General features: G+C 46.9%; 1 protein-coding gene across 4 annotated transcripts in view; it reads right to left on the bottom strand.

Annotated features, from left to right (window-relative positions):
- pde3a (phosphodiesterase 3A, cGMP-inhibited) overlaps positions 1–25,024 on the bottom strand; it is a 494,444-nt gene that overhangs the window by 78,471 nt on the left and 390,949 nt on the right. For all 4 annotated transcript variants that reach the window (XR_006315047.2, XM_043713454.2, XM_043713455.2 and 1 more), the window contains 2 exons: positions 4,844–4,929; positions 2,128–2,318 (listed from right to left, as the gene is read on the bottom strand). Coding sequence is in view for 3 of the 4 variants with exons in the window: in XM_043713454.2 (XP_043569389.1) it covers positions 2,128–2,318; positions 4,844–4,929 (277 nt within the window). In the remaining variant the exon portion in view is untranslated. The remainder of the gene's footprint in view (positions 1–2,127; positions 2,319–4,843; positions 4,930–25,024) is intronic.

Genomic DNA, 25,024 nt, shown 5'->3' with positions numbered 1-25,024 from the left:
AACCGTGGCTTTCTGTGAACAGGACAGGTCTATCAGGGCTCCCTTGACTTTGCATGTAGTTGCTGATTTTGGCCACTGGATAGCACAATGGACCAGTTTATCTCCCAACTCCCCTAGCCTGTTGAGCTTGTTGGGAAATAATTTGAAAAGTAAAGATGTAAATCTTAAAGAAACATATGTTTCCTTTATTCTAATTTTGTTATTAAAGCAGTGGTTTCAAGCTGTGAAATCTGTTGCTTGTAATGTCGAAGAAGAGCCTAGGGCTGAATTTTAATGGCCACCCACAGGTAGGGGAGGGGAGGGGTCAGGTGTAGCGTGAGCACATGGCCAGTCACATGGTGCTCTGATCTGACAGGCAGTCGAAGAGGCCTACCCTCCCCATGTAGCCTGGCATGCTGTTGCCCTGGGAAAGGGAGGGCAACTCTGTCCCTACTCTCCGCCCATCACTCTCACGACCATATCAATTAGATGCCTCGCATCTCTACATCTACTGTGGCCTGTCCAACAATCCTCAACCATCCCTTCCACATGCCTGTCCACTCCTCCCCAACTCCCTCCATCCCTCTCCAAACCTCTCTCATCATCAAAGACCCCTCCCAAACCACTTCCGAAAGGCAGAAGATACAGAAACCTGAACACACACACCAGCAGGTTCAAGTACAGCTTCTTCCCTGCCATTATTAGACGCTGAATGGACTCTCTAACTTCAAATAATGTTGATTTTGTTTTGCCCACCTCCTGTGCTGTCTAACCCATTGCTTCACTCTGTCTAAACACCGTATGATCTGTATGTCCGTGTTTGCTACGATCTGCCTGTTGCTCATAAAACAAAGCTTTTCATTGTACTTAGGTACATGTGACTACAATAAATCAAATCAAAACCGCCAAGTCCACCCCTCACCAGACTCCTCGAATCCTCTCCATGCCACTCCACTCTTTCCCATGCCCGTCCATTCCTCCAGATGACCCTTTCTAAACCCATCCATTCATCCCCATGCTCTTCCACCTCTCCTCAAACACCACCACCAATTTCCATGCCCCTCCACCCATCTTTACTCTCCACTGCTCCTCAAACTCCTCCATTCCCCTCCATGCCCCAAAGCCTTCTTCACTCTCCTCATCCCTCCCATTCTTTCTGCACTTCCCCATGGCCTCTTCCCACCCTTCTCCACTTCTCCTCACTGGCTCCCATCCCTTCTCCACTTCTCCTCACTGGCTCCCATCCCTTCCCCCATCCCCCACCACCTAGCACAGCCAGGGCCTGCAGGATATGAGGTTGGACCACAATCCTGAGAAAGGCAGTATTCCCTCTCATCCTGATAGCCCGGGCTGCCATCCAAATTACTGAAGGACCATGAGATGGCCTAGCAGAGACAGGCTCATCCTTGAAATCTGCAATGGGCTGCAGGCCCCCTCCCTCAGCTTATCCAGTCTCTAAAGCACTGGGTCCCATGGTGGAAGGGAGAGCACTCTGTACCCTGCGATTCAAGATCAGAAACTCAGTGTCACAGTGGTAGTGTCCTAACCTCTGGGCCAGAAGGTCTGCGTTCAACTCCCAGCCATCCCAGAGGTACAATGTAAAATGTTGGAACAGGTGGATTAAAGTGACTATCCTCCACATTCTAGTTTTATATCCCCCCTTAAAGGAACTTTAAATAGGCAACTGCTTGTAAACATAAAACATATAACATAGAATAGTATAGCACAGTACAGGCCCTTCAGCCATCGATGTTGTGCCAACCTTTTATCCTACTCTGAGATCAAACTAACCTACATACCTTACTGCATACACGTTAAGCCCCTTCCCCTGGGGAGAGGTGAGGCTAAAACTAGTATTTTGTTATCTGGGTTTCGTGCTAATTGTGAGAATGTTTATCCATGGAATTCCTTTGAAAAGGGACTTTGAGACACCTGCTGAAGTGACGGCAGAAATGTGAGAGTGTTATGGTTTGAGGTTTCCTGCATGAACATTGGCTGTTTTTAAAAAAATACCGAATCCCATGGCTTCCTGAACCATGTCGCTCGCAAACAGGGTTCAGTCCCTTCATTGCACCGAGGCAGGGAGAGCTGTTCAAAGCACCAACCCTGCGTCCCTTCTTTCAAAACAAACTCATTCCAGTGACATACCTCAGCCGGAATCAAATGGTGCAACATAAGGCTATCGGGCCTGTAGCTTCTGCAGTCGGAACTTTTGAGGGATTGAACCAATCCTTTTGAACAAGACTCCTGCTCGTCATCATTCTGTGTGATGTCACTGCTGTCACTATTGTTTGTCTCGTGGGTGCTGTCGTAGTCAGATGTTGCTTGTGCAGGGTCCTCTGCAAGGAACAAATATTCATCAGGAATGATCCCATCGCCTTTTATATCTCATCCTTTGAATGATAGCTCTGGGATTCATCGCCAGAAATCAGGCTAAAACCTGACTTTTTATTGATCTCCACCACCTACTAGGTACAAATCAGGAGTACTCTCCGCTTGCTCCAAGGACACTCAAGAATCTCAATGCCATCCAGGACAAAAAAAGCTTGCTTGATGTACACCCCATTCCCCAGCTCCAATATTCATTTCCTGCACCACTGATGCAAAGTGAGTACCATCTACACAATGCTCTGTAATAACTCACCAAGAGCAGGACTTATACACTTAATGGTAAGGTCCTAGGGAGTGTTGCTGAACAAACAGACCTTGGAGTGCAGGTTCATTGTTCCTTGAAAGTAGAGTCGTAGGTAGGTAAGATAGTGAAGAAGGTGTTTGGTATGCTTTCCTTTTATTGGACACAGCATTGAGTATAGGAGTTGGGAGGTTGTGTTGTGGCTGTACAGGACATTGGCTAGGCCACATTTGGAATATCATGCACAATTCTGGTCTCCTTCCTATTGGAAGAATATTGTGAAATTTGAAAGTGTTCAGAAAGATTTACAAGGAAGTTGCTAGGGTTAGAGAGGCTGAATAGGCTAAGGCTGTTTTTCCCTGGAGCGTCGGAAGCTGAGGGGTGGCCTTATAGAAGTTTATAAATTCCTGAGGGGCATGGATAGGGAAAACAGACAAGGTCTTTTCCCTAGAGTGGGGGAGTCCAAAACTAGAGGGTGTAGGTTCAGGGTGAGAGGGGAAAGATATAAAGGGGACCTAAGGGGCAACTTTTCTGCACAGAGGGTGGTGCTTGTATGGAATGAGCTGCCAGACCAATGGAAACTGGTACAATTACAACATTTAAAATGCATCTGGATGGGTATATCAATAGGAATGTTTTAGAGGGCTATGGATCAAGTGCTGGCAAACGGGACTGGATTAGGTTAGAATATCTGTTCGGCACGGACGAGTTGGACCGAAGGGTCTGTTGTACATCTCTATGACTCTTGTGACCCTTGGCAGAAGGACCAAGGCAAGGAAACATCACTGCCTGCAAGTTCCTCTTCAAATCACCCAACACCCAAACATGGAACTATGTCAACATTCCCCCATTACCATAACTGGGTCAAAGTTCAGGGACAATCCCCAACTCCCTGCATGATAGGGGAACATACATAGCACAGGTGTGCTATTAAATCTGCAAAGGAAATTAGGAATGGACAACAATTCCTCGCTTTGCAAATGATGCTCAATCCCACGAATGAATCAAAAAAGGACTCTGGCACGGGTTGTGGCCACAGACATATCTTTAAAGAGGAGAAAGATTAAAAAAAAGACATGAGTGGCAATTTCTTTTTTATGCAGACAGTGGTTCACGTGTGGAATGAACTTCCTGAGGAAGTGGCGGATATGGGTACAGTTACAATGCTTAAAATACATTTGGATAAGTACATGAGTAAGAAATGTTTGCAGGGATATGGGCCAAGTGCAGGCAGGGGGGACCAGTTTAGTTGGGGATGATAGTCAGCATGGACTGGTTAGATCTGTGATGATGCTGTCACTTTAAAAAGGTTATTTTGTCCTTGGTTTTTTTGAAGAGAGGTCATAAAGGCAGAGATGCTGAGGAGTCTAGGGCATTAAACAGTTTAACAATGAAAGGGAGTGGCCAATTCTCCCAGTTTAGGTTTTTTCTAGTTTGTTTTTAGCTGTAGCAGTCCAAAGATGTGAGAGTCCAGGGGAGTTGCAAGCTTCAGTAAAGGATTCCTCTGACTTTCTTCTGAGATCTCTCTCTTAGTGCTGTGCCCTCCTGCTTGTAAGAATCCGGGATGAATTTACCTTTTTGCCATGGGGTGTGTTTATGAGATGTTGCTGTTCTGGAACCGTTAATTAGTAATAGTTACTGTATCGGGTCGGTTAAACTTTTCCAATAGTTAAGTTATTCTAAATTCTGCTTTCTTTTGTTCGTGTTTCAACTGCAGTGTTTAAATAAGTTGTTTCGCTTAAAGCTGAGTGGTTTGACCAGCTGCATCACACCTGGAATACCCACTTCACATCTGCCTTGAAAATAAGAGAAAGTTAGGGTCTAGGCTACCTTCTTCAGGTGTCTGGCCTGGTCCACAACAGTCTGAAGGGACTGTTTCCATGCTGCATGAATCTATGACTCTAAAACTGCCTCCCCCCTCTCTTGATATGTGGAGAGGATAAATTCAAAAATGGGAGAATAACTACACGTTACTATCATGGTTTTGAGTTGAAGGATGCAGGCATTCAAGGACACCCAACCAACACCCAAACCCTTCCTACTGAGAGCCCTGTAACTGAGTGTATTCGACATCAGTAGCAGTAAAATCAGTACAACAGACCACAGGAATATTACATTGTTTGGCATACGGTCTAGAGTCTCCAACGATAGAATAAAACTACCACCATCAGGCGCATCTTCATTAAAGTGTAGTTCCTGACAGTGCAGTGAACGTTGACAATAGAAGCTTACCAGTCCTGTTTAGTGAATGGGCTGTTGCATCAACTCGATCCGCTATGCTGTCTGAGTGCGTCAGCTTGCTGAAGGGTCGGCCACAGCTGCAACATTGAATAGAAAGAGTTTTAAAGTGAAGTCTATCAATAATGAAGTTTATAATCATCTAACAGAGCAATGATGTAAAAATGCAGGTGTTGGACTGAAATAAACCTGTTGGACTATAACTTGATGTCATGTGACTTCTGATTCACAGAGCAAGGTAGTCGACCTGTTTAAATACGAGCCCAGTTGACAACATATTGAAAGAACATGGCTGCACAAGGTCACGTAAAAAGATGCTGAGTCAGATTTCTGCAGCAAGAAAACAATCAAGGTACATCTAATTTTCTGACACATTATCAGTTCATTGCTCTCAGTGAACTAAAGAGCTTCTTAAAATGGTTTTATATTGTTGGATGACTACATGACTGTGGCCTGTATGTGGCTTATGGTATGACATTGTAAAGAATGTTTTCAGAACGTAAAGCTAAATGTTATTTTTATTGATTTCATATTCAAAGTCAGATTATTACATTCCTAAAGAATGAGCAGGGGATACATTTGAAAGCTTTGCCAATGTCACTCGATTAAGAAGAGGTGCAAATGTGATTCCATTCCTGTAATTAAGAGTCTGATGTTCTCTTCAGTTTGTAGAGCTAAGAAAACACACCAGGATAATGTGGAATCACAGGTACAAATCCACACTTTAGCCAACAATGTGTCACAGCGTTACTTCCTCAATGTATTGAATTTAAAATCCTTGTGTTAATCTAAATCCTTTTGTGCCTGTGGGCTAATGGGTTAGCACTGCTGCCTCGCAGCGCCAGAGACCCGGGTTCAATTCCCGACTCAGGCGACTGACTGTGTGGAGTTTGCACGTTCTCCCCGTGTCTGCGTGGGTTTCCTCCGGGTGCTCCGGTTTCCTCCCACAGTCCAAAGATGTGCAGGTTAGGTGAATTAGCCATACTAAATTGCCCGTAGTGTTAGGTAAGGGGTAAATGTGGGGGTATGGGTGGGTTTCGCTTCGGCGGGTCGGTGTGGACTTGTTGGGCCGAAGGGCCTGTTTCCACACTGTAATCTAATCTAATCTAATCTAATGCACCTCCTGTACCCTTCGATAGTGATCTTTCATCCATCAGTCATCCCACTCCCCTGTCATTCCACATCCAGAGTCATCCTAAGCCTGATCTCTAGAATCCCATTCTCCTCTCAGTAATTTCTTTCGTTTCAACAACTGAGCTCTCCCTAATTCCAGTGCTAGCCGTGACATGCCCATTCCTTTATTTGTGAATCATCTGGAGATGAATATTTATGTGAAAAGTACAATATAAATGTAAAGATATCTCAGGAGGAGGTCCTCAGCCAACCATCTTCAGATGCTTCATTAAAGACCTTCCCTAAATAATTAGGTCAGAAATGGGTTTGTTCACCAATGGCACAGTCATCAGTTCCATTTGCAGCCCATCAGATACTGGAGCAGTCAGTGCCCATGTGCAACAAGACTTGGACAACATTCAGGCTTAAGCTGATGAGTAAAAGTTAATACTCACCCACACCACACAGGCAATGACGAGCGCCAACAACAGAGAATATAACCATCTCAACTTGACATCCAATGACATTTTCTGAATGCCCCAAAATCAAAATCTAAGAAACTAATCTGGATCAGCCATACAGATATTGCAGTTACATCAGATGGTGAGAGGCTGGGAATTCTGCAAAGAGTAACTTCGCACATCTTTTCCATCATACAGACATGTGATGGAATACTCTTCACTTCCCTGAAAGAGTGCCATTTCAACACTCAAGAAGCTACACAATCCAAGGGAATGTGTCAATATTTACAGAACACTCCTGTGGGAATGTGTCAGTGTTTACAGGGGGCTCCTGTGGGGAATATGTCAGTGTTAATAGGGGGGCTCCTGTGGGGAATATGTCAGTGTTTACAGGGGGCTCCTGTGGGGAATGTGTCAGTGTTTCCAAGGGGCTCCTGTGGGGAATGTGTCAGTGTTTAGAGTGGGGTGTGTGGGGAATGTGTCAGTGTTTCCAAGGGGCTCCTGGGGGAATGTGTCAATGTTTCCAAGGGGCTCCTGTGGGGAAAGTGACAGTGTTTACAGACGGCACCTGTGGGGAATGTGTCAGTGTTTCCAAGGGGCTCCTGTGGGGAATGTGTCAGTGTTTAGAGGGGGGTCCTGTGGGGAATGTGTCAGTGTTTACAAGGGGCTCCTGGGGGAATGTGTCAGTGTTTACAAGGGGCTCCTGTCAGGAATGTGTCAGTGTTTACAGGGGGCACCTGTGGGGAATGTGTCAGTGTTTACAGGGGGTTGCTGTGGGGAATGTGACAGTGTTTACAGAGGACTCCTGTGGGGAATGTGTCAGTGTTTACAGGGGGTTCCTGTGAGGAATGTAACAGTGTTTACAGAGGACTCCTGTGGGGAATGTGTTAGTGTTTACAGTGGGGCTCCTGTGGGGAATGTGACAGTGTTTACAGGGGTCTCCTGTGGGGAATGTGTCAGTGTTTACAGTGGGGCTCCTGTGGGGAATGTGCCAGTGTTTACAGTGGGGCTCCTGTGGGGAATGTGACAGTGTTTACAGGGGACTCCTGTGGGGAATGTGTCAGTGTTTACTGAGGGCCCCTGTGGGGAATGTGTCAGCGTTTACAAGGGGCTCCTGTGGGGAATGTGTCAGTGTTTACAGGGGGCCCCTGGGGGGAATGTGTCAGTGTTTACAGGGGGGTTTATGTGGGGAATGTGTCAGTGTTTACACGGGGCTCCTGTTTGGAATGTGTGAGTGTTTATAGGGGGGCTCCTGGGGGGAATGTGTCAGTGTTTATAGGGAGGCTCCTGGGGGGAATGTGTCAGTGTTTTTAGGGGGGCTCCTGTGGGGAAATTCTAAGTGTTTACAAGGAGCTCCTGTAGGGAATGTGTGAGTGTTTATAGGGGGGCACCTGGGGGGAATGTGCCAGTGTTTATAGGGGGCTGCTGTGGGGAATGTGTCAGTGTTTACAAGGAGCTCCTGTGGGGAATGTGTCAGTGATTGCACGGGGCTCCAGTGGGGAATGTGTCAGTGTTTACAGGGGGCTCCAGTGGGCAATGTGTCAGTGTTTACAGGGGGCTCCTGTGGGGAATGTGTCAGTGTTTACAGGGGGCTCCAGTGGGGAATGTGTCAGTGTTTACAGGGGGCTCCTGTGGGGAATGTGTCAGTGTTTACAAGAAGCTCCTGTGGGGAATGTGTCAGTGTTTACAGGGGGCTCCTGTGGGGAATGTGTCAGCGTTTACAGGGGGCTCCAGTGGGCAATGTATCAGTGTTTACAAGGGGCTCCTGGGGGGATTGTGTCAATGTTTACAGGGGGCTCCTGGGGGGAATGTGTCAATGTTTACAGGAGGCTCCTGGGGGGAATGTGTCAATGTTAGCAAGGGGCTCCTGGGGGGAATGTGTCAGTGTTTACAGGGGGCTCCTGTCCGGAATGTGTCAGTGTTTACAGGGGGCTCCTGGGGGAATGTGTCAGTGTTTACAGGGGACTCCTGGGGGGAATGTGTCAGTGTTTACAGACCGCTCCTGTGGGGAATGTGTCAGTGTTTACAGACCGCTCCTGTGGGGAATGTGTCACTGTTTACAAGGAGCTCCTGGGGGGAATGTGTCAGTGTTTACAGACCGCTCCTGTGGGGAATGTGTCAGTGTTTACAGGGGGCTCCTGTGGAGAATGTGTCAGTGTTTACAGGGGGATCCTGGGGGGAATGTGTCAGTGTTTACAATGGGCTCCTGGGGGGGAATGTGTCAGTGTTTACAGAGGGCTCCTGTAGGGAATGTGTCAGTGTTTACAGGAGGCTCCTGTGGGGAATGTGTCAGTGTTTACAGAGGACTCCTGTGGGGAATGTGTCAGTGTTTACAGTGGGGCTCCTGGGAGGTATGTGTCACTGTTTACAGGGGGGTCCTGGGGGGAATGTGTCAGTGTTTACGGGGGGCTCCTGTGGGGAATGTGTCAGTGTTTACAGGGGGCTCCTGTGGGAAATGTGTCAGTGTTTACAGGGGGCTCCTGGGGGGAATGTGTCAGTGTTTACAGGGGGCTCCTGGGGGGAATGTGTCAGTGTTTACAGAGGGCTCCTGTGGAGAATGTGTCAATGTTTACAGGGGGTCCTGGGGGGAATGTGTCAGTGTTTACAAGGAGCTCCTGTGGGGAATGTGTCAGTGTTTACAGGGGGCTCATGTGGGGAATGTGTCAGTGTTTACAGGGGGCTCCTGTGGGGAATGTGTCCATGTTTACAGGGGGCTCCTGTGGGGAATGTGTCAGTGTTTACTGAGGGCCCCTGTGGGGAATGTGTCAGTGTTTACAAGGGGCTCCTGTGGGGAATGTGTCTGTGTTTACAGAGGGCTCCTGTGGGGAATGTGTCAGTGTTTACAGGGGGATCCTGGGGGGAATGTGTCAGTGTTTACAGGGGGCTCCTGGGGGGAATGTGTCAGTGTTTACAGAGGGCTCCTGTTGGGAATGTGTCAGTGTTTACAGGAGGCTCCTGTGGGGAATGTGTCAGTGTTTACAGAGGACTCCTGTGGGGATGTGTCAGTGTTTACAGTGGGGCTCCTGTGGGGAATGTGTCAGTGTTTACAGGGGGTCCTGGGGGGAATGTGTCAGTGTTTACAAGGAGCTCCTGTGGGGAATGTGTCAGTGTTTACAGGGGGCTCCTGTGGGGAATGTGTCAGTGTTTACAGAGGGCCCCTGTGGGGAATGTGTCAGTGTTTACAAGGGGCTCCTGTGGGGAATGTGTCTGTGTTTACAGAGGGCTCCTGTGGGGAATGTGTCAGTGTTTACAGTGGGGCTCCTGTGGGGAATGTGTCAGTGTTTACAGTGGGGCTCCGTGGGGAATGTGTCAGTGTTTACTGAGGGCCCCTGTGGGGAATGTGTCAGTGTTTACAGGGGGATCCTGGGAGGAATGTGTCAGTGTTTACAGAGGGCTCCTGTAGGGAATGTCTCAGTGTTTACAGGAGGCTCCTGTCGGGAATGTGTCAGTGTTTACAGAGGACTCCTGTGGGGATGTGTCAGTGTTTACAGTGGGGCTCCTGTGGGGAATGTGTCAGTGTTTACAAGGGGCTCCTGTGGGGAATGTGTCAGTGTTTACAGGGGGCTCCTGTGGAGAATGTGTCAATGTTTACAGGGGGCCCTGGGGGGTATGTGTCAGTGTTTACAAGGAGCTCCTGTGGGGAATGTGTCAATGTTTACAGGGGGCCCTGGGGGCAATGTGTCAGTGTTTACAGGGGGCTCATGTGGGGAATGTGTCAGTGTTTACAGAGGGCTCCTGTGGGGAATGTGTCAGTGTTTACAGGGGGCTCCTGTGGGGAATGTGTCAGTGTTTACAAGGGGCTCCTGTGGGGAATGTGTCAGTGTTTACAGAGGGCTCCTGGGGGGAATGTGTCAGTGTTTACAGGGGGCCCTGGGGGGAATGTGTCAGTGTTTACAGAGGGCTCCTGGGGGGAATGTGTCAGTGTTTACAGGGGGCCCTGGGGGGAATGTGTCAGTGTTTACAGAGGGCTCCTGGGGGAATGTGTCAGTGTTTACAGGGGGCTCCTGTCAGGAATGTGTCAGTGTTTACAGGGGGCTACAGTGGGCAATGTGTCAGTGTTTACAGTGGGGCTCCTGTGGGGAATGTGTCAGTGTTTACTGAGGGCCCCTGTGGGGAATGTGTCAGTGTTTACAAGGGGCTCCTGTGGGGAATGTGTCAGTGTTTACAGAGGGCTCCTGGGGGGAATGTGTCAGTGTTTACAGGGGGCTACAGTGGGCAATGTGTCAGTGTTTACAGTGGGGCTCCTGTGGGGAATGTGTCAGTGTTTACAGGGGGCTCCTGGGGGGAATGTGTCAGTGTTTACAGAGGGCTCCTGTGGGGAATGTGTCAGTGTTTACAGTGGGGCTCCGTGGGGAATGTGTCAGTGTTTACTGAGGGCCCCTGTGGGGAATGTGTCAGTGTTTACAGAGGGCTCCTGCGGGGAATGCGTCAGTGTTTACAGGGGGTTCCTGGGGGGAATGTGTCAGTGTTTACAGGGGGCTCCTGTGGGGAAGGTGTCAGTGTTTACAGGGGGCTCCTGTGGGGAAGGTGTCAGTGTTTACAGACCGCTCCTGTGGGGAATGTGTCAGTGTTTACAAGAAGCTCCTGTGGGGAATGTGTCAGTGTTTACAGAGGGCTCCAGTGGGGAATGTGTCAGTGTTTACAGGGGGCTCCTGGGGGCAATGTGTCAGTGTTTACAGGGGGCTCCTGTCAGGAATGTGTCAGTGTTTACAGGGGGCTCCTGGGGGCAATGTGTCAGTGTTTACAGGGGGCTCCTGTGGGGAATGTGTCAGTGTTTACAGGGGGTTCCTGGGGGGAATGTGTCAGTGTTTACAGGGGGCTCCAGTGGGGAATGTGTCAGTGTTTACAGGGGGTTCCTGGGGGGAATGTGTCAGTGTTTACAGGGGGCTCCTGTCAGGAATGTGTCAGTGTTTACAGGGGGCTCCTGTCCGGAATGTGTCAGTGTTTACAGGGGACTCCTGTGGGGAATGTGTCTGTGTTTACAGTGGGGCTCCTGTGGGGAATGTGTCAGTGTTTACAGGGAGGTCTCCTGTGGGGAATGTGTCAGTGTTTACAGGGGGACAAACACATCTCGTTCCTGCCTTAATTTGGAGATCCCTCTTGACTTTAAATTGTGACTCCTGGTATTAATCTCTTCCACACAGGAGAGCATCCTTACAGAAGCCATACTGTCACATCCCGCAGGATTTCACATGATTCAATAGGATTCCTGTCATTCTTCTAAACCCCTGTGGTTACAGGTGCAATGTTTCCAACTAGACTGGAGGCCTGTGACCAGCGGTGTTCCACAAGGATCAGTTCTGGATCCTCTCTTGTTTATTATTTATAGAAATAATTTGGATGTGAATATAGAAGGCATGGTTAGTAAATTTGCAGACGACACCAAAATTGGTGGCATTGTCGACAGTGAAGCAGGTTTTCTAGGATTACAAAGGGATCTTGAGCAAATGGGTCGTAGAGCTGGAAGATGGCAGATGGAGTTCAATCTGGACAAATGGGCAGTATTGCATTTTGGCACAACAAATGAAATAAGTTTATACAATTAATAATAGGGCCTTGGGAAGTGTTGTCGAACAAAGGGACCTGTGGCACAGGTACATAATTCTTTGAAGTTTGCACCACGTATAGGTAGGAAGCTAAAAAGGCATTTAACACTCTTGCCTTCATGGCTCAGTCCTTTAAGTATAAGAGTTGGGAAGTCATGTTGAGGTTGCACAGGATATCAGTGAGGCGTCTTCTGGAACATTCTGTCCAGTTCTGGTCAACCAGTTATAGGGAGGATATTATTAAGCTTGCAAGTGTTCAGAAGAGATTTACCAGGCTGTTGCAAGGTACGAACGTTTTGAATTATAAAAATAGGCTGGACAGACTGGGACTTTTTTCATTGGAGGTGGGAGGTTGAGAGGTGACCTTACAGTAGTATTTAAAATTACGAGGGGTATAGATAGGGTTAATGGTAGGTGTCTTCCCTAGAATGGGGGATTTCAAGGCTAGGGGGCACATTTTTAAGGGGTGAGGAGAGAGAGTTAAAATAAGACATGAGGGAGGGGCACTTTTTTTTACATAGAGGGTGGTTCACATGTGGAATGAAGTTCCTTAGGAAGTGGTGGATGTGGGTACAATTACAATATTTAAAAGACTCTTGTATAAATACGTGAATAGGAAAGGTTTGGAGGGATATGAGCAAGGAGCAGGCAGGTGGGAAGAGTTTAGTTTGGGATTATGTTCAGCGTGGACTACTTCAACCAAAGGGTCTGCTTCCATTCCGTATGACTCTATAACCTTTCCTCAAATGATAACCCTTTCATCTCAGATATCAGTCAGTGTCAATTTAACTCTAACAGCTAAATCTTATGGGTTACGAGATGTGACAAAAGTGTTGTTGCCGAGTGCGCAGGCCAAAGACAATAGCCCTGATACCAATACTCAGATCTGACAAAAAGTACACAGTCAGTGAAACATTCATGGGCTATCAGGGTAAACTTCAGGTGAATGGTCAGTCAGGGACTGGAGGGTGAAACTAGCCACAGAGTGCCGGAGAAACTCAACTCATCTACGGAGATAGAAACAACAATCAACATTTTGCGTCCAATTTTGACTCTTCTTCAAAACTGAAGAAACTCCCTTTCTCTCTCTCTCTCTCTCTCCACAGATGCTGCCAGAACTGCTGAGTTTCCCCACCATTCTTTCGGCTTGTTACACATTTACGGCATCTTTACAAATGTTTGAAATTTGGGTTTGAACCTAGATTGGTTGAGTCTGTGCTTTGTTCACCTTGAGGATATGTTATTTTTTACTGGGGGAGAAGAGTGCTGGAAGGTGGAAGATGTTGATGAGATAATGGTTTGGATTAATAGTAACACATCAAACAGCAAAAGTGAAATATGCATAAAAGCCAGTAGATATTACACCAAAGAAAGTCTTACCTACATTTTTGAAATATGGACAATTAGAAAGATCGAGGCATTCACATTAATAAAACATGACAATCAACACTACAGAAGGGTAAGGCCATAATGTTCTCAGGTTAGAGTCATTGAATTCCTACAGTGTGGTAGCAGGCCGTTCAGCCCATTGAGTTCACTTTGGCCCTCCAAAGACCAAGCCATCCCTGTAATCCTGCATTTCCCATGGATAATCCACCTAGTCTGCACATTATGGGCAATTTAGCCCATAACGTCCTAACGTCCACGTCTTTGAACTGTGGGAAGAAACCCATGCTGACATAGGGAGAATGTGCAAACTCCACACAGACAGTCGCCCGAGGTTGGAATCAATCCTCTGGTGCTAAGAGGCAGCAGTGCTGACCACTGAGCCACCATGTCATAATTTGGGGCTGAATGACCTGCCATCATGTTGTATTGTAACCTGACAAGGCCCTGCTGTACACCAGGGGCTACTTCATTACCAGAGATGTGACAGGAGGGTAACAATTCCACAGTCACTCACTAGTTATCCCATACCTTAGCTCACGAGAAAGCAAAGTTGCTGATAAAAAAGCTGAAGGTGAATGAATAACTTCAATGCAAGTGACCTCGGACACTGCTGACTGACCTTAACTAACCCTGAACATCTTCCTGTGTGCCAAATATGACTCCAACCACAAGAAAGCTTCCCTCACTGGGTCAAATTCAACCTTTATTTTGTTTGGGACAGAATGTTGATTTCATGAAATTGCATTGCATTTTATAATGTTCAGTTAAATAAATATCTGCTGGAGTTATTTACGTAACAGCTGTCAGGCTGTGTTAGGGTGATCTTAAACAGCTTTGCTTGCTTTATAATGCAGGTCACTGCTGAGACAGTCACTTCCTGCACCATCAGTATCTCCTTTGGCAATCCAAGTGCAATTCAGGGCTTTGTTACTGGGACCCTCTGCTTGTTAGAGCATTCTGTTTCGAATGATAAACGATCAGAGGTAGATGTTTTAAAACAGTGAAATCAGCTCTGAAAACCTCAACGTTAAATCGGTAACAGGTTAAAATAGATATTCTGAAAGCACTATTCTATTGGAAGCTTCACTCGGATATTTGCTTTCTTAAACAAAACGGAAATCAAATTTAAAAGAAATTAAATAGAATTGAGCACTGTCATAAAACTAAATCCCTATGATTGGAATCTTCTTCAGCTTTATTTCTTCGATCCTGGTGTCTTCCACATCCTGATTTTCATCGCATCACCACGGGCATACCTAGGTCCCACATTCTTGAAATCCCCTAACCTAAAAGAACCTTTCTCTTTACTCCTCTCACTTCCTCCTTGCCACCTTCAATCCAACCTCACCAGTTCAAATGACTCCTTTTGCAGCTCGCTGTCTTTGCTATCACCCCTGTGAAACACATTGAGACACTTTACACCATTAAAAATGCAATGCCTTTAGCAAGACAATGGCATAGGGATCCAGCTTAATGCTCTGGGCACATGGACTCAAATCCTCATCGTTGCAGCTGGTGGAATTTAAATTCAATCCATAACTGAATAACTGACTTTCAGTTTGGAACTGAAACTCACAGGGCCTATGAAAGTTCAGGAATTGTTCAAACAACCTATCTGATTCATCTGGTCTAGATCCAGTGATGTGGTTGACTCTTATGTGCCTGCCTTTCAATTCAAGGGCATTTAAGGGTGGATGCCAAAAGCTGACCTTGTCTGTGGTACCCATATCCAACCAAAGGGTAAAAAAAATGCATGAATGCAAGTTGTTGTCCATATACCATATCTAAAAGTAATCATACTTATTAGGACCACCCACCCCTTTTCCTCCTTCAATGAAATATATGCTAACTCTTCTGTAAATGTTCATTAAAGAGAGTATATTGATAACTGCAGCTCCTTGATCCAGTTTGGAAATTGGAGATGTAGTGCACAGTGAAGAGAGTTATCTCAGAGTACAATGGGATCTTGATCAGATGGACCAATGGGTTGAGGAGTAGCATTGGAATTGAATTTAGAAAAATGTGAAGTGCTGCATTTTGGCAAGGCAAATCAGACCAGAACTTATACACTTAATGGTAAGGTCCTGGAGAGTGTTGCTGAACAAAGAGAACATGGAGTGCAGGCTCACAGCTCCTTGAAAGTGGAATCGCAGGTAGATAGGATAGTGAAGAAGGCGTTTGGTATGCTTTCCTTTATTGGTCAGTGCATCGAGTATAGGAGTTGGGAGGTCATGTTGTGGCTGTACAGGGCATTGGTTAGGCCACTATTGGATAATGCATGCAATTCTGGTCTCCCTGCTATAGGAAGGATGTTGTGAAACTTGAAAAGAGTTCAGATAAGATTTACAAGGATGTTGCCAGGGTTGGAGGGTTTAGCTATAGGGGGCGGCTGAATAGGCTGGGGCTGTTTTCCCTGGACTGTCGGAGGCTGAGGGGTGACTTTATGGAGGTTTATAAAATCATGAGGGGTGTGGATAGGGTAAATAGACAAGGTTTTTTGCCTGGGGTGGGGGAATCCAGAACTAGAGGGCATAGGTTTAGGGTGAGAGGGGAAAGATTTAAAAGGGACCTCAGGGGCATGTATAAAATGAGCTGCCAGAGGAAGTGGTGGTGGCTGGTAGAATTACAACATTTAAAAGGCATCTGGATGGGTACATGAATAGGAAGGGTGTGGTGGGATATGGGCCAAGTGCTGGCAAACGGAACTAGATTAGGTTGGGATGTCTTGTCGGCATGGACAAGTTGGACCAAAGAGTCTGTTTCCGCGCTGTACATCTCCATGACTCTGAATGAAGTTGGTGGTGAGGATGAGTTCCTAATGGTTGGGTACATTACTATCATTACCATCCTGTCCAAATGTTTATCTTATATACACTTACTACAGAGGCATCCCTTAGTGTGTTATCTTCACTGGTATCTTTAGTGCCTGATGTGACATAGTTCTGGTGGTTACAGAAACAATTTGCAGTGTGTATCATGACAGTGTGTGAAGTTATACCATGTTCTGTGTCATGTGACAAATACACTGTCTGATATGTTATGCTAACAACTTAATTCAGCCTTTGAATAGATGGCTGGACATCTAACCCAATCGCCTCTTACATCGGAGAGGTAGCCATGATATGGCAAGGCCAGTGTTGGATTGGGGTGGACAAAGTCCAACAGGTTTATTTGAAAGTATAAGTTTTCCAAGCTCTGCTTCTTCGTCAGGTAACTGTGCACAGGGGTAGAACGTGGGAATGTGGGAGATGTAGAATGTGCACAGTCTGTTATCTCATTCATGACAGAGGAAGGAGCTGGGTGAACGATTGCTCCAAGATATTAATGGCAAGCCTTGTTCAAATAAATGTTCTTTCAGTGCTGGGGGGAGGTCACATACAATAGCTTTATGCTTGCATTCCCTACTTTCATTACTGCAATTAGCCCTGATGTCTCTCCCCTTCAATTCCTTACACTTGGCTAATTCTTTACTGATGAAGACAACAGACAGATAATAATGATCTTTCTAAAGTCTATGCTCGCACAAGCAGTGATCAGGACCCCAGAGCTCATAGGCTGTAAAAAGGTCCCAAAGCTTCCAGTCACCAGCCACTTTACCAGACCACTGTGTTCCCTGCTGCAGTGTTCAAGCAAGGCTCAGCACACACACACACACACACACACACACACCATCCTGTAATGACACTGATTGCGTTTAGCACAGCTAACCCATATTCAGCCATTCTCCGGTCCATTATCACATCACATCGGTCAATAAAATGTGGAGCTGTACAATCACAGCAGGTCAGACAGCATCGGACAAGGGAGCATGACATCCGATGTTTCAGGTCAGCATCCTTCGTCAGGACACAGCACGGCACATGGTTTGCTTTCAGCACAGCCTTCCCATTCTCTGCCACCCTCTGAATCTCCTTCTCACGTTTTTCAGCTTCTCTTCCGCCATGGCCTGCCATTCATAATTACCTCGTTTACCTCCCCCTCTCTTTAATGCAATGGCTTCAGAGCTGGTGCAGAAAGGGTTTATGGGAAGGTTTCCTGGAACTGGGAGACTTGAGTTATAGAGTCATAGAGACGTGCAGCATGGAAACAGACTCTTTGGTCCAACTTGTCCATGCTGACCAGTTATCCTAACCTAATCTAGTCCCATTTGCCAGCACCCGGCCCATATCCCTCTAAACCCTTCCTATTCATATAGCCATTCAGATGCCTTTTAAATGCTGTAATTGTACCTTATGTGAACAGACTAGAGAAGCCGGGATTGTTTCTCTGGAGGAGTCTGAGAGGAGATTTGACGCAGCAATGCAGAATCAAGAGTCTAGACAGGGTATACAGACAGTAACTGTTCCCATTAGTGGAACAGTTGAGAACCAGACAGCACAAGTTTAAGATGACTGGCAAAAGAACCGACAGTGACATGATGGAAAACGTAGTCTCACAGTAAGCATTCAGGATCAGAACTAAATGGCTCGGAAATCTCATGGAGGCTGATTCGACTATGGTTTCGAAAAGGGACTGAGCATCTGAAAAGAAATAATTACATTGTTATGGGCAAATGGCCAATGAGTGGGATTAACCGAATGCCAGTAGAGAGCTAGGACGGACATGATGGGTCAAATGGTGTGCATCTGTTCTACAATTCCACAAAGTGAAAACAAGACAAGAATAATTACTGTGCTAGGTAGGCCAACAACGTGCAGACCAGCATACCTTTCTCAGGTTGTTTTCTCCGGAACAGTGAAGGCTGAGAGGAGACTTGACAGAAGTTTATAAAATGATGAGATGTATAGATAGGGTTGACGGTCAGAAGATTTTTCCCTAGAGTTGAAACGTGTAAAACTAGAGGGCAGACATTTAAGGTGAGAGAGGGAAAGTTCAAAGGAGATGCGAGGGGCATGTTTTTTACACAGAGAGTGGTAGTAATCTGAAATGCACTGCCAGGTGCAGAGGGAGCTATGATAGGGGTGTTTAAGGAACTTTTAGATAAACACATGAATATGCAAGGAATGGAGGGATATGGACAGAAGGGCAGGCAGAAGGGAGTAGTTTAATTTGGCACCATGTTTGGCACAATGTTCTGTTCCTGCGCTGTACTGTTTTATATTGCATATTAATTAGAAGGAAATACATTTATGCCATCTTTGGAAACATCCAGATAGTTGTGGTTCTGTTCACCGAGCTGGGAATTTATGTTGCAGACATTTCGTCCCCTGTCTAGGTGACATCCTCAGTGCTTGGGAGCCTCTTGTGAAGCACTTCTGTGATCTTTCCTCCGGCATTTGTAGTGGTTTGAATCTGTCGCTTCCGGTTGTCAGTTCCAGCTGTCCACTGCAGTGGCCGGTATATTGGGTCCAGATCGATGTGCTTATTGATTGAATCTGTGGATGAGTGCCATGCCTCTAGGAATTCCCTGGCTGTTCTCTGTTTGGCTTGTCCTATAATAGTAGCGTTGTCCCAGTCGAATTCATGTTGCTTGTCATCTGCGTGTATGGCTACTAAGGATAGCTGGTCGTGTCATTTCGTGGCTAGTTGGTGTTCATGGATGCGGATCGTTAGCTGTCTTCCTGTTTGTCCTATGTAGTGTTTTGTGCAGTCTTTGCATGGGATTTTGTACACTACTATTTTGTATACAACACTACTATTCTAGGACAAGCCAAACAGAGAACAGCCAGGGAATTCCTAGAGGCATGGCACTCATCCACAAATTCAATCAATAAGCACATCGACCTGGACCCAATATACCGACCACTGCAGCGGACAGCTGGAACTGACAACCGGAAGCGACAGATTCAAACCACTATAAATGCTGGAGGAAAGATCACAGAAGCGCTTCACAGGAGACTCCCAAGCACTGAGGATGTCACCTAGACAGGGGACGAAACACCTGCAACACAAATTCCCAGCTCGGTGAACAGAACCACAACAACAAGCACCCGAGCTACAAATCTTCTCCCAAACTTTGAGCATCCAGATAGACTGAGCAGATTATTTTACATTATCTGTGAAGCACTCAAGTTTATGAGATAGGACAGTCAAATTGAATTTGTGAATGATGTTTAATCTAGTAAAGGCGAGTATGTAAACAAGGAGAGTTTATGAGCAATCTCAGTCGACAAGTTAAAATTTCAGATGTAATCATTGCTTTTATTTGTTCGTAACTTTCCAAGGTCATACATTTTGAAATATATTTACACTTTTCCACATACAATGCTCTAAAATGGCCCTCGTTCTCAAGCAGACATTGAAATGTTGCCTGTAACTTTATTGAATGAGGACAAACATAGTCTTTTTTGATTATTCATTCATGGGATATGGATGTCACTGGCTTATTCAGCATTTATTGCCCATCCCTAATTATCCAGAAGGAAGTGAAGTGTCAATTGCAATGTCGTTACTCGAGAGTCACAATTACAGCAGACCAGGTAAGGGTTGCAGATGTTCTTAGCTTCAGATGACAGGAAGATAGAAACAGACTGGTCAGATGGAGTTTAACCCTGAAAAGTGCGAAATTCTTGATTTTGGGAGGACTAACAAGGCAAGGGAGAACATCAGTGTTTCCTGTGAAGAAGGACATGGAAGATATAGACTGTAGGGAAATAGATAGTGATATCTTGAAAAATGTCAATATTACAGACGAGGAAGTGCTGGATGTCTTGAAACGCATAAAAGTGGATAAATCCCCAGGACCTGATCAGGTGTACCTGAGAACTCTGTGGGAAGCTAGAGAAGTGATTGCTGGGCCTTTTGCTGAGATATTTGTATCATCGATAGTCACAGGTAAGGTGCCTGAAAACTTGAGTTTGACTAACCTGGTGCCACTGTTTAAGAAGGGTGGTAAAGACAAGCCAGGGAACTATAGACCGGTGAGCTAGACGTCGGTGGTGGGCAAGTTGTTGGAGGGAATCCTGACGGACAGGATGTACATGTATTTGGAAAGGCAAGGACTGATTAGGGATAGTCAACATGGCTTTGTGCGTGGGAAATCATGTCTCACAAACTTGATTGAGTTTTTCGAAGAAGTAGCAAAGAGGATTGATGAGGGTAGAGCAGTGGACGTGATCTATATGGACTTCAGTAAGGCGTTCGATAAGGTTCCCCATGGGAAACTGGTTAGCAAGGTTAGATCTCATGGAATACAGACAGAACTAGCCATTTGGGTACAGAACTGGCTCAAAGGTAGAAGTCAGAGGGTAGTGGTGGGAGGGTTGTTTTGCTGACTGGAGGCCTGTGACCAGTAGAGTGCCACAAGGTTTGGTTCTGGGTCCAATACTTTTCATTATTTACATAAATGATTTGGATGTGAGCATAAGAGATATAGTTGTAAGTTTGCAGATGACACCAAAATTGGAGGTGTAATGGACAGCAAAGAAGGTTACCTTAGATTACAGTGGGATCTTGATCAGATGGGTCAATGGGCTGAGAAGTGCCAGATGGAGTTCAATTTAGATAAACGCGAGCTGCTGCATTTTGGGAAAGCAAATCTTAGCGGGACTTATACACTTAATGGTAAGATCCCAGGGAGTGCTGCTGAACAAAGAGACCTTGGAGTGCAAGGTTCATAGCTCCTTGAAAGTAGACTTGCAGGTAGATAGGATAGTGGTATGCTTTCTTTTATCAGTCAGAGTATTGAGTACAGGAGTTGGGAGCTGAAAAATGTGTTGCTGGAAAAGCGCAGCAGGTCAGGCAGCATCCAAGGAGCAAGAGAATCGACATTTCAGGCGTAAGCCCTTCTTCAGGAATGAGGAGGGTGTGCCAAGCAGGCTAAGATAAAAGGTAGGGAGGAGGGACTTGGGGGATGGGCGTTGGGAATGCGATAGGTAGAAGGAGGTTAAGATGAGGGTGATAGGCCGGAGAGGGGTGGGGGCGGAGAGGTCAGGAAGAAGGTTGCAGGTCAAGAAGGCGGTGCTGAGTCCGAGGGTTGGGACTGAGATAAGGTGGGGGGAGGGGAAATGAGGAAGTTGGAGAAATCTGTATTCATCCCTTGTGGTTGGAGGTTTCCTAGGCAGAAGATGAGGCGTTCTTCCTCAAGACGTCGTGATGTGTGTGGAGGTGCAGATGAATTTGTGACGGATATGGAAGGATCCCTTGGGGCCTTGGAGGGAAGTGAGGGGGGAGGTGTGGGCCCAAGTTTTGCATTTCTTACGGTTGCAAGGGAAGGTGCCGGGAGTGGAAGTTGGGTTGGTGGGGGATGTGGCCCTGACGAGGGAGTCGCGGAGGGAGTGGTCTTTCCGGAACGCTGATAGGGGAGGGGAGGGAAATATATCCTTAGTGGTGGGGTCTGTTTGGAGGTGGCGGAAATGACGAAGGATGATACGATGTATCTGGAGGTTGGTGGGGTGTTAGGTGAGGACCAGTGGGGTTCAGTCCTGGTAGCGATTGGAGGGGCGGGGTTCAAGGGCGGAGGTACGGGGAGTGGAGGAGATGCGGTGGAGAGCATTGTCAACCACGTCTGAGGGGAAATTGCGGTCTTTGAAGAAGAGGCCATCTGGGTTGTTCGGTATTGGAATTGGTCCTTCTGGGAGCAGATGCGGCAGTAGGGAAGGAATTGGGAATATGGGATGGTGTTTTTACAGGGGGCAGGGTGGGAGGAGGTGTAATCTAGGTAGCTGTGGGAGTCGGTCGGTATATAGTGAATATCCATGTTATAAACCGACCAACTCCCACAGCTACCTAGATTACACCTCCTCCCACCCTGCCCCCTGTAAAAACGCCATCCCATATTCCCAATTGCTTCGCCTCCGCTGTATCTGCTCCCAGAAGGACCAATTCCAATACCGAACAACCCAGATGGCCTCTTCTACAAAGACCGCAATTTCCCCTCAGACGTGGTTGACGATGCTCTCCACCGCATCTCCTCCACTTCCTGCTCCTCCGCCCTTGAACCCCACCCTTCCAATCGCTACCAGGACTGAACCCCACTGGTCCTCATCTACCACCCCACCCACCAACCTCCAGATACACCGTATCATCCTTCGTCATTTCCGCCACCTCCAAACAGACCCCACCACTAAGGATATATTTCCCTCCCCTCCCCTATCAGCGTTCTGGAAAGACCACTCCCTCTGCGACTCACTTGTCAGGTCCACACCCCTCACCAACCCAACCTCCATTCCCGTCACCTTCCCCTGCAACTGCAAGAAATGCAAAACTTGGGCCCACACCTCCCCCCTCACTTCTCTCCAAGGCCCCAAGGGATCATTCCATATCCGTCACAAATTTACCTGCACCTCCATACACATCATTTACTGCATCTACTGCATCCGATGTAGCCTCCTCTACATTGGGGAGACAGGCCGCCTACTTGCGGAACGTTTCAGAGGACACCTCTGGGACATCCGCACCAACCAACTCAACCGCCCTGTGGCTGAACACTTTAACTCCCCCTCCCACTCCGCCAAGGACATGCAGGTCCTTGACCTCCTCCATCGCCAGACCATGGCAACATGACGCCTGGAGGAAAAGGGCCTCATCTTCCGCCTAGGAACCCTCCAACCACAAGGGATGAATGCTGATTTTTCCAGCTTCCTCATTTCCCCTCCCCCCACCTTATCTCAGTCCCAACCCTCGGACTCAGCACCGCCTTCTTGACCTGCAATCTTCTTCCTTACCTCTCCGCCCCCACCCCATCTCCGGCCTATCACCCTCACCTTAACCTCCTTCTACCTATCGCATTCCCAACGCCCATCCCCCAAGTCCCTCCTCCCTACCTTTTATCTTAGCCTGCTTGGCACACCCTCCTCATTCCTGAAGAAGGGCTTACGCCTGAAATGTCGATTCTCTTGCTCCTTGGATACTGCCTGACCTGCTGCGCTTTTCCAGCAACACATTTTTCAGCTCTGATCTCCTGTATCTGCAGTCCTCACATTCTCCTATAGGAGTTGGGAGATCATGTTGGAGCTGTATCTGGACATTGGTTCGGCCATTATTGGTCTCCTTCCTACTGAAAAGGCGTTGTGAAGCTTGAAAGGGTTCAGAAAAGATTTACAAGGATGTTGTCAGGGTTGGAGGATCTGAACTATAGAGAGAGGTTGAATAGGCTGGGATTTTTTTCCTTGGAACATTGGAAGCTGAGGGGTGACCTTATGGAGGTTTACAAAATTATGAGGGGCATGGATAGGGTAAATAGACAAGGTCTTTTCCCTGGGGTGGGGGAGTCCTGAACGAGACGGCATAAGTTTAGGGTGAGAGGGGAAAGATATAAAAGGGGCTTAAGGGGCAACATTTTCATGCAGAGGGAGTGCATTTTTGGAATGGGCTGCCAGAGGAAGTGGTGGAGGCTGGTACAATTGCAACAGTTAAAAGGATGGGTATTTGAATAGGAAGGGTTTGGAGGGATATGGGCCGGGTTGGGACTAGATTGGGTTGCGATATTTGGTCGGCATGGACAAGTTGGCCCAAAGGGTCTGTTTCTCTGCTGTACATGTCTATGACTCAATAAGACCTTGGTGTGCATTTACATTGCTCCTTGAAGGCAGCAGACCAAGTGGATAGAATAGTTAAGAAGGCACGTGGAGTACTTGCCTTCATTAGCTGAGGCATTGAAAAAAAGAGATGGAAGGTTATGATGAAAATGTACAGGGTGTTAGTTAAGCAACAGCTGGAGTACTCTTTGCAGTATTCCCCACTATCAACATCCTGGAAGTTAACATTGACCAGAAACTCAGTTAGACTCACCACATAAACACAATGGCTACAGGAGCAAGTCAGAGGCTAGAAATCTTGCAGAGGGTATCTCACTTCCTGACTGCCCAAAGCCTGTTCACTATCTGCAAGGCACAAGTTCAGGAGTGTGATGGAATACTCCCCATTTGCCTGGATGGGGGCAGTCCCAACAACACTCAAGAAGCTTAACACCATCCAGGTCAAAGCAGCCCACTTGATGGGCACCACATCCACAAGCATCCACTCACTCCACCACCGCTACTCAGTAACAGCAATGTGTACACTCTACAAGATGCACTGCAGCAAGTCACCAAAGATCCTCAGGCAGCACCTTTCAAACCCATGACCACTTCTATCTCGAAGAACAAGGGCATTAAATACATGGGAACACCACCCCTGAAAGTTCCCCTCCAAGCCTGACTTGGAAGGTTGTTGCCATTCCTTCATGACACTTGGTAAAATTCCTGGAATTCCCTCCCTCAGAGCATTGTGGGACTGCCTACAGCACAAGGACTGCAGCAGTTCAAGAAGGCAGCTCACCATCACCTTCTCAAGGGCAACTGGGGATGGGCAATAAGTGCTGACCCTATCAACCTCGCCCATAAGTAAATAAGAAAAATGTTCTGGTCATCACATGAGAGGAAAGATGTGATTCCACTAGAGAGGGTGTAGAGGAGATTTGACAGGCAAAGGCCTGGGATGAAGTGATTGAGCGATGAAAAGAGACTGGATAGGCTGCGGTTATCTTCCTTATAACAGAGATGTTGATGGCCAACCTGACTGACAGCTGTACAAAATTATCAAAGTACGTAGTTGGATCAATAAATATAAACATTTTCCCTTAGTAGGGGGCATTACCAGGGGGCATAAACTTACTGTGAGATGCAGGAGGCTTAGAGGACAGTTAAGGCAAAAGCCTTTCAGCCAGAGGATGGTTGGCACCTGGAACTCACTGCATGGAAGGATGGTAAAGGCAGGAACCTTTACAACATTTAAGAAGTATTTCG

This window comes from Chiloscyllium plagiosum, unplaced genomic scaffold (assembly GCF_037043375.1).
Source record: "Chiloscyllium plagiosum isolate Xiang-an unplaced genomic scaffold, Cpla_swu_hap1 HiC_scaffold_23, whole genome shotgun sequence".
NCBI lineage: Eukaryota > Metazoa > Chordata > Chondrichthyes > Orectolobiformes > Hemiscylliidae > Chiloscyllium > Chiloscyllium plagiosum.
Note: the sequence above shows the minus strand (reverse complement) of the source record. Positions and strands in the feature narration are given on the sequence as shown.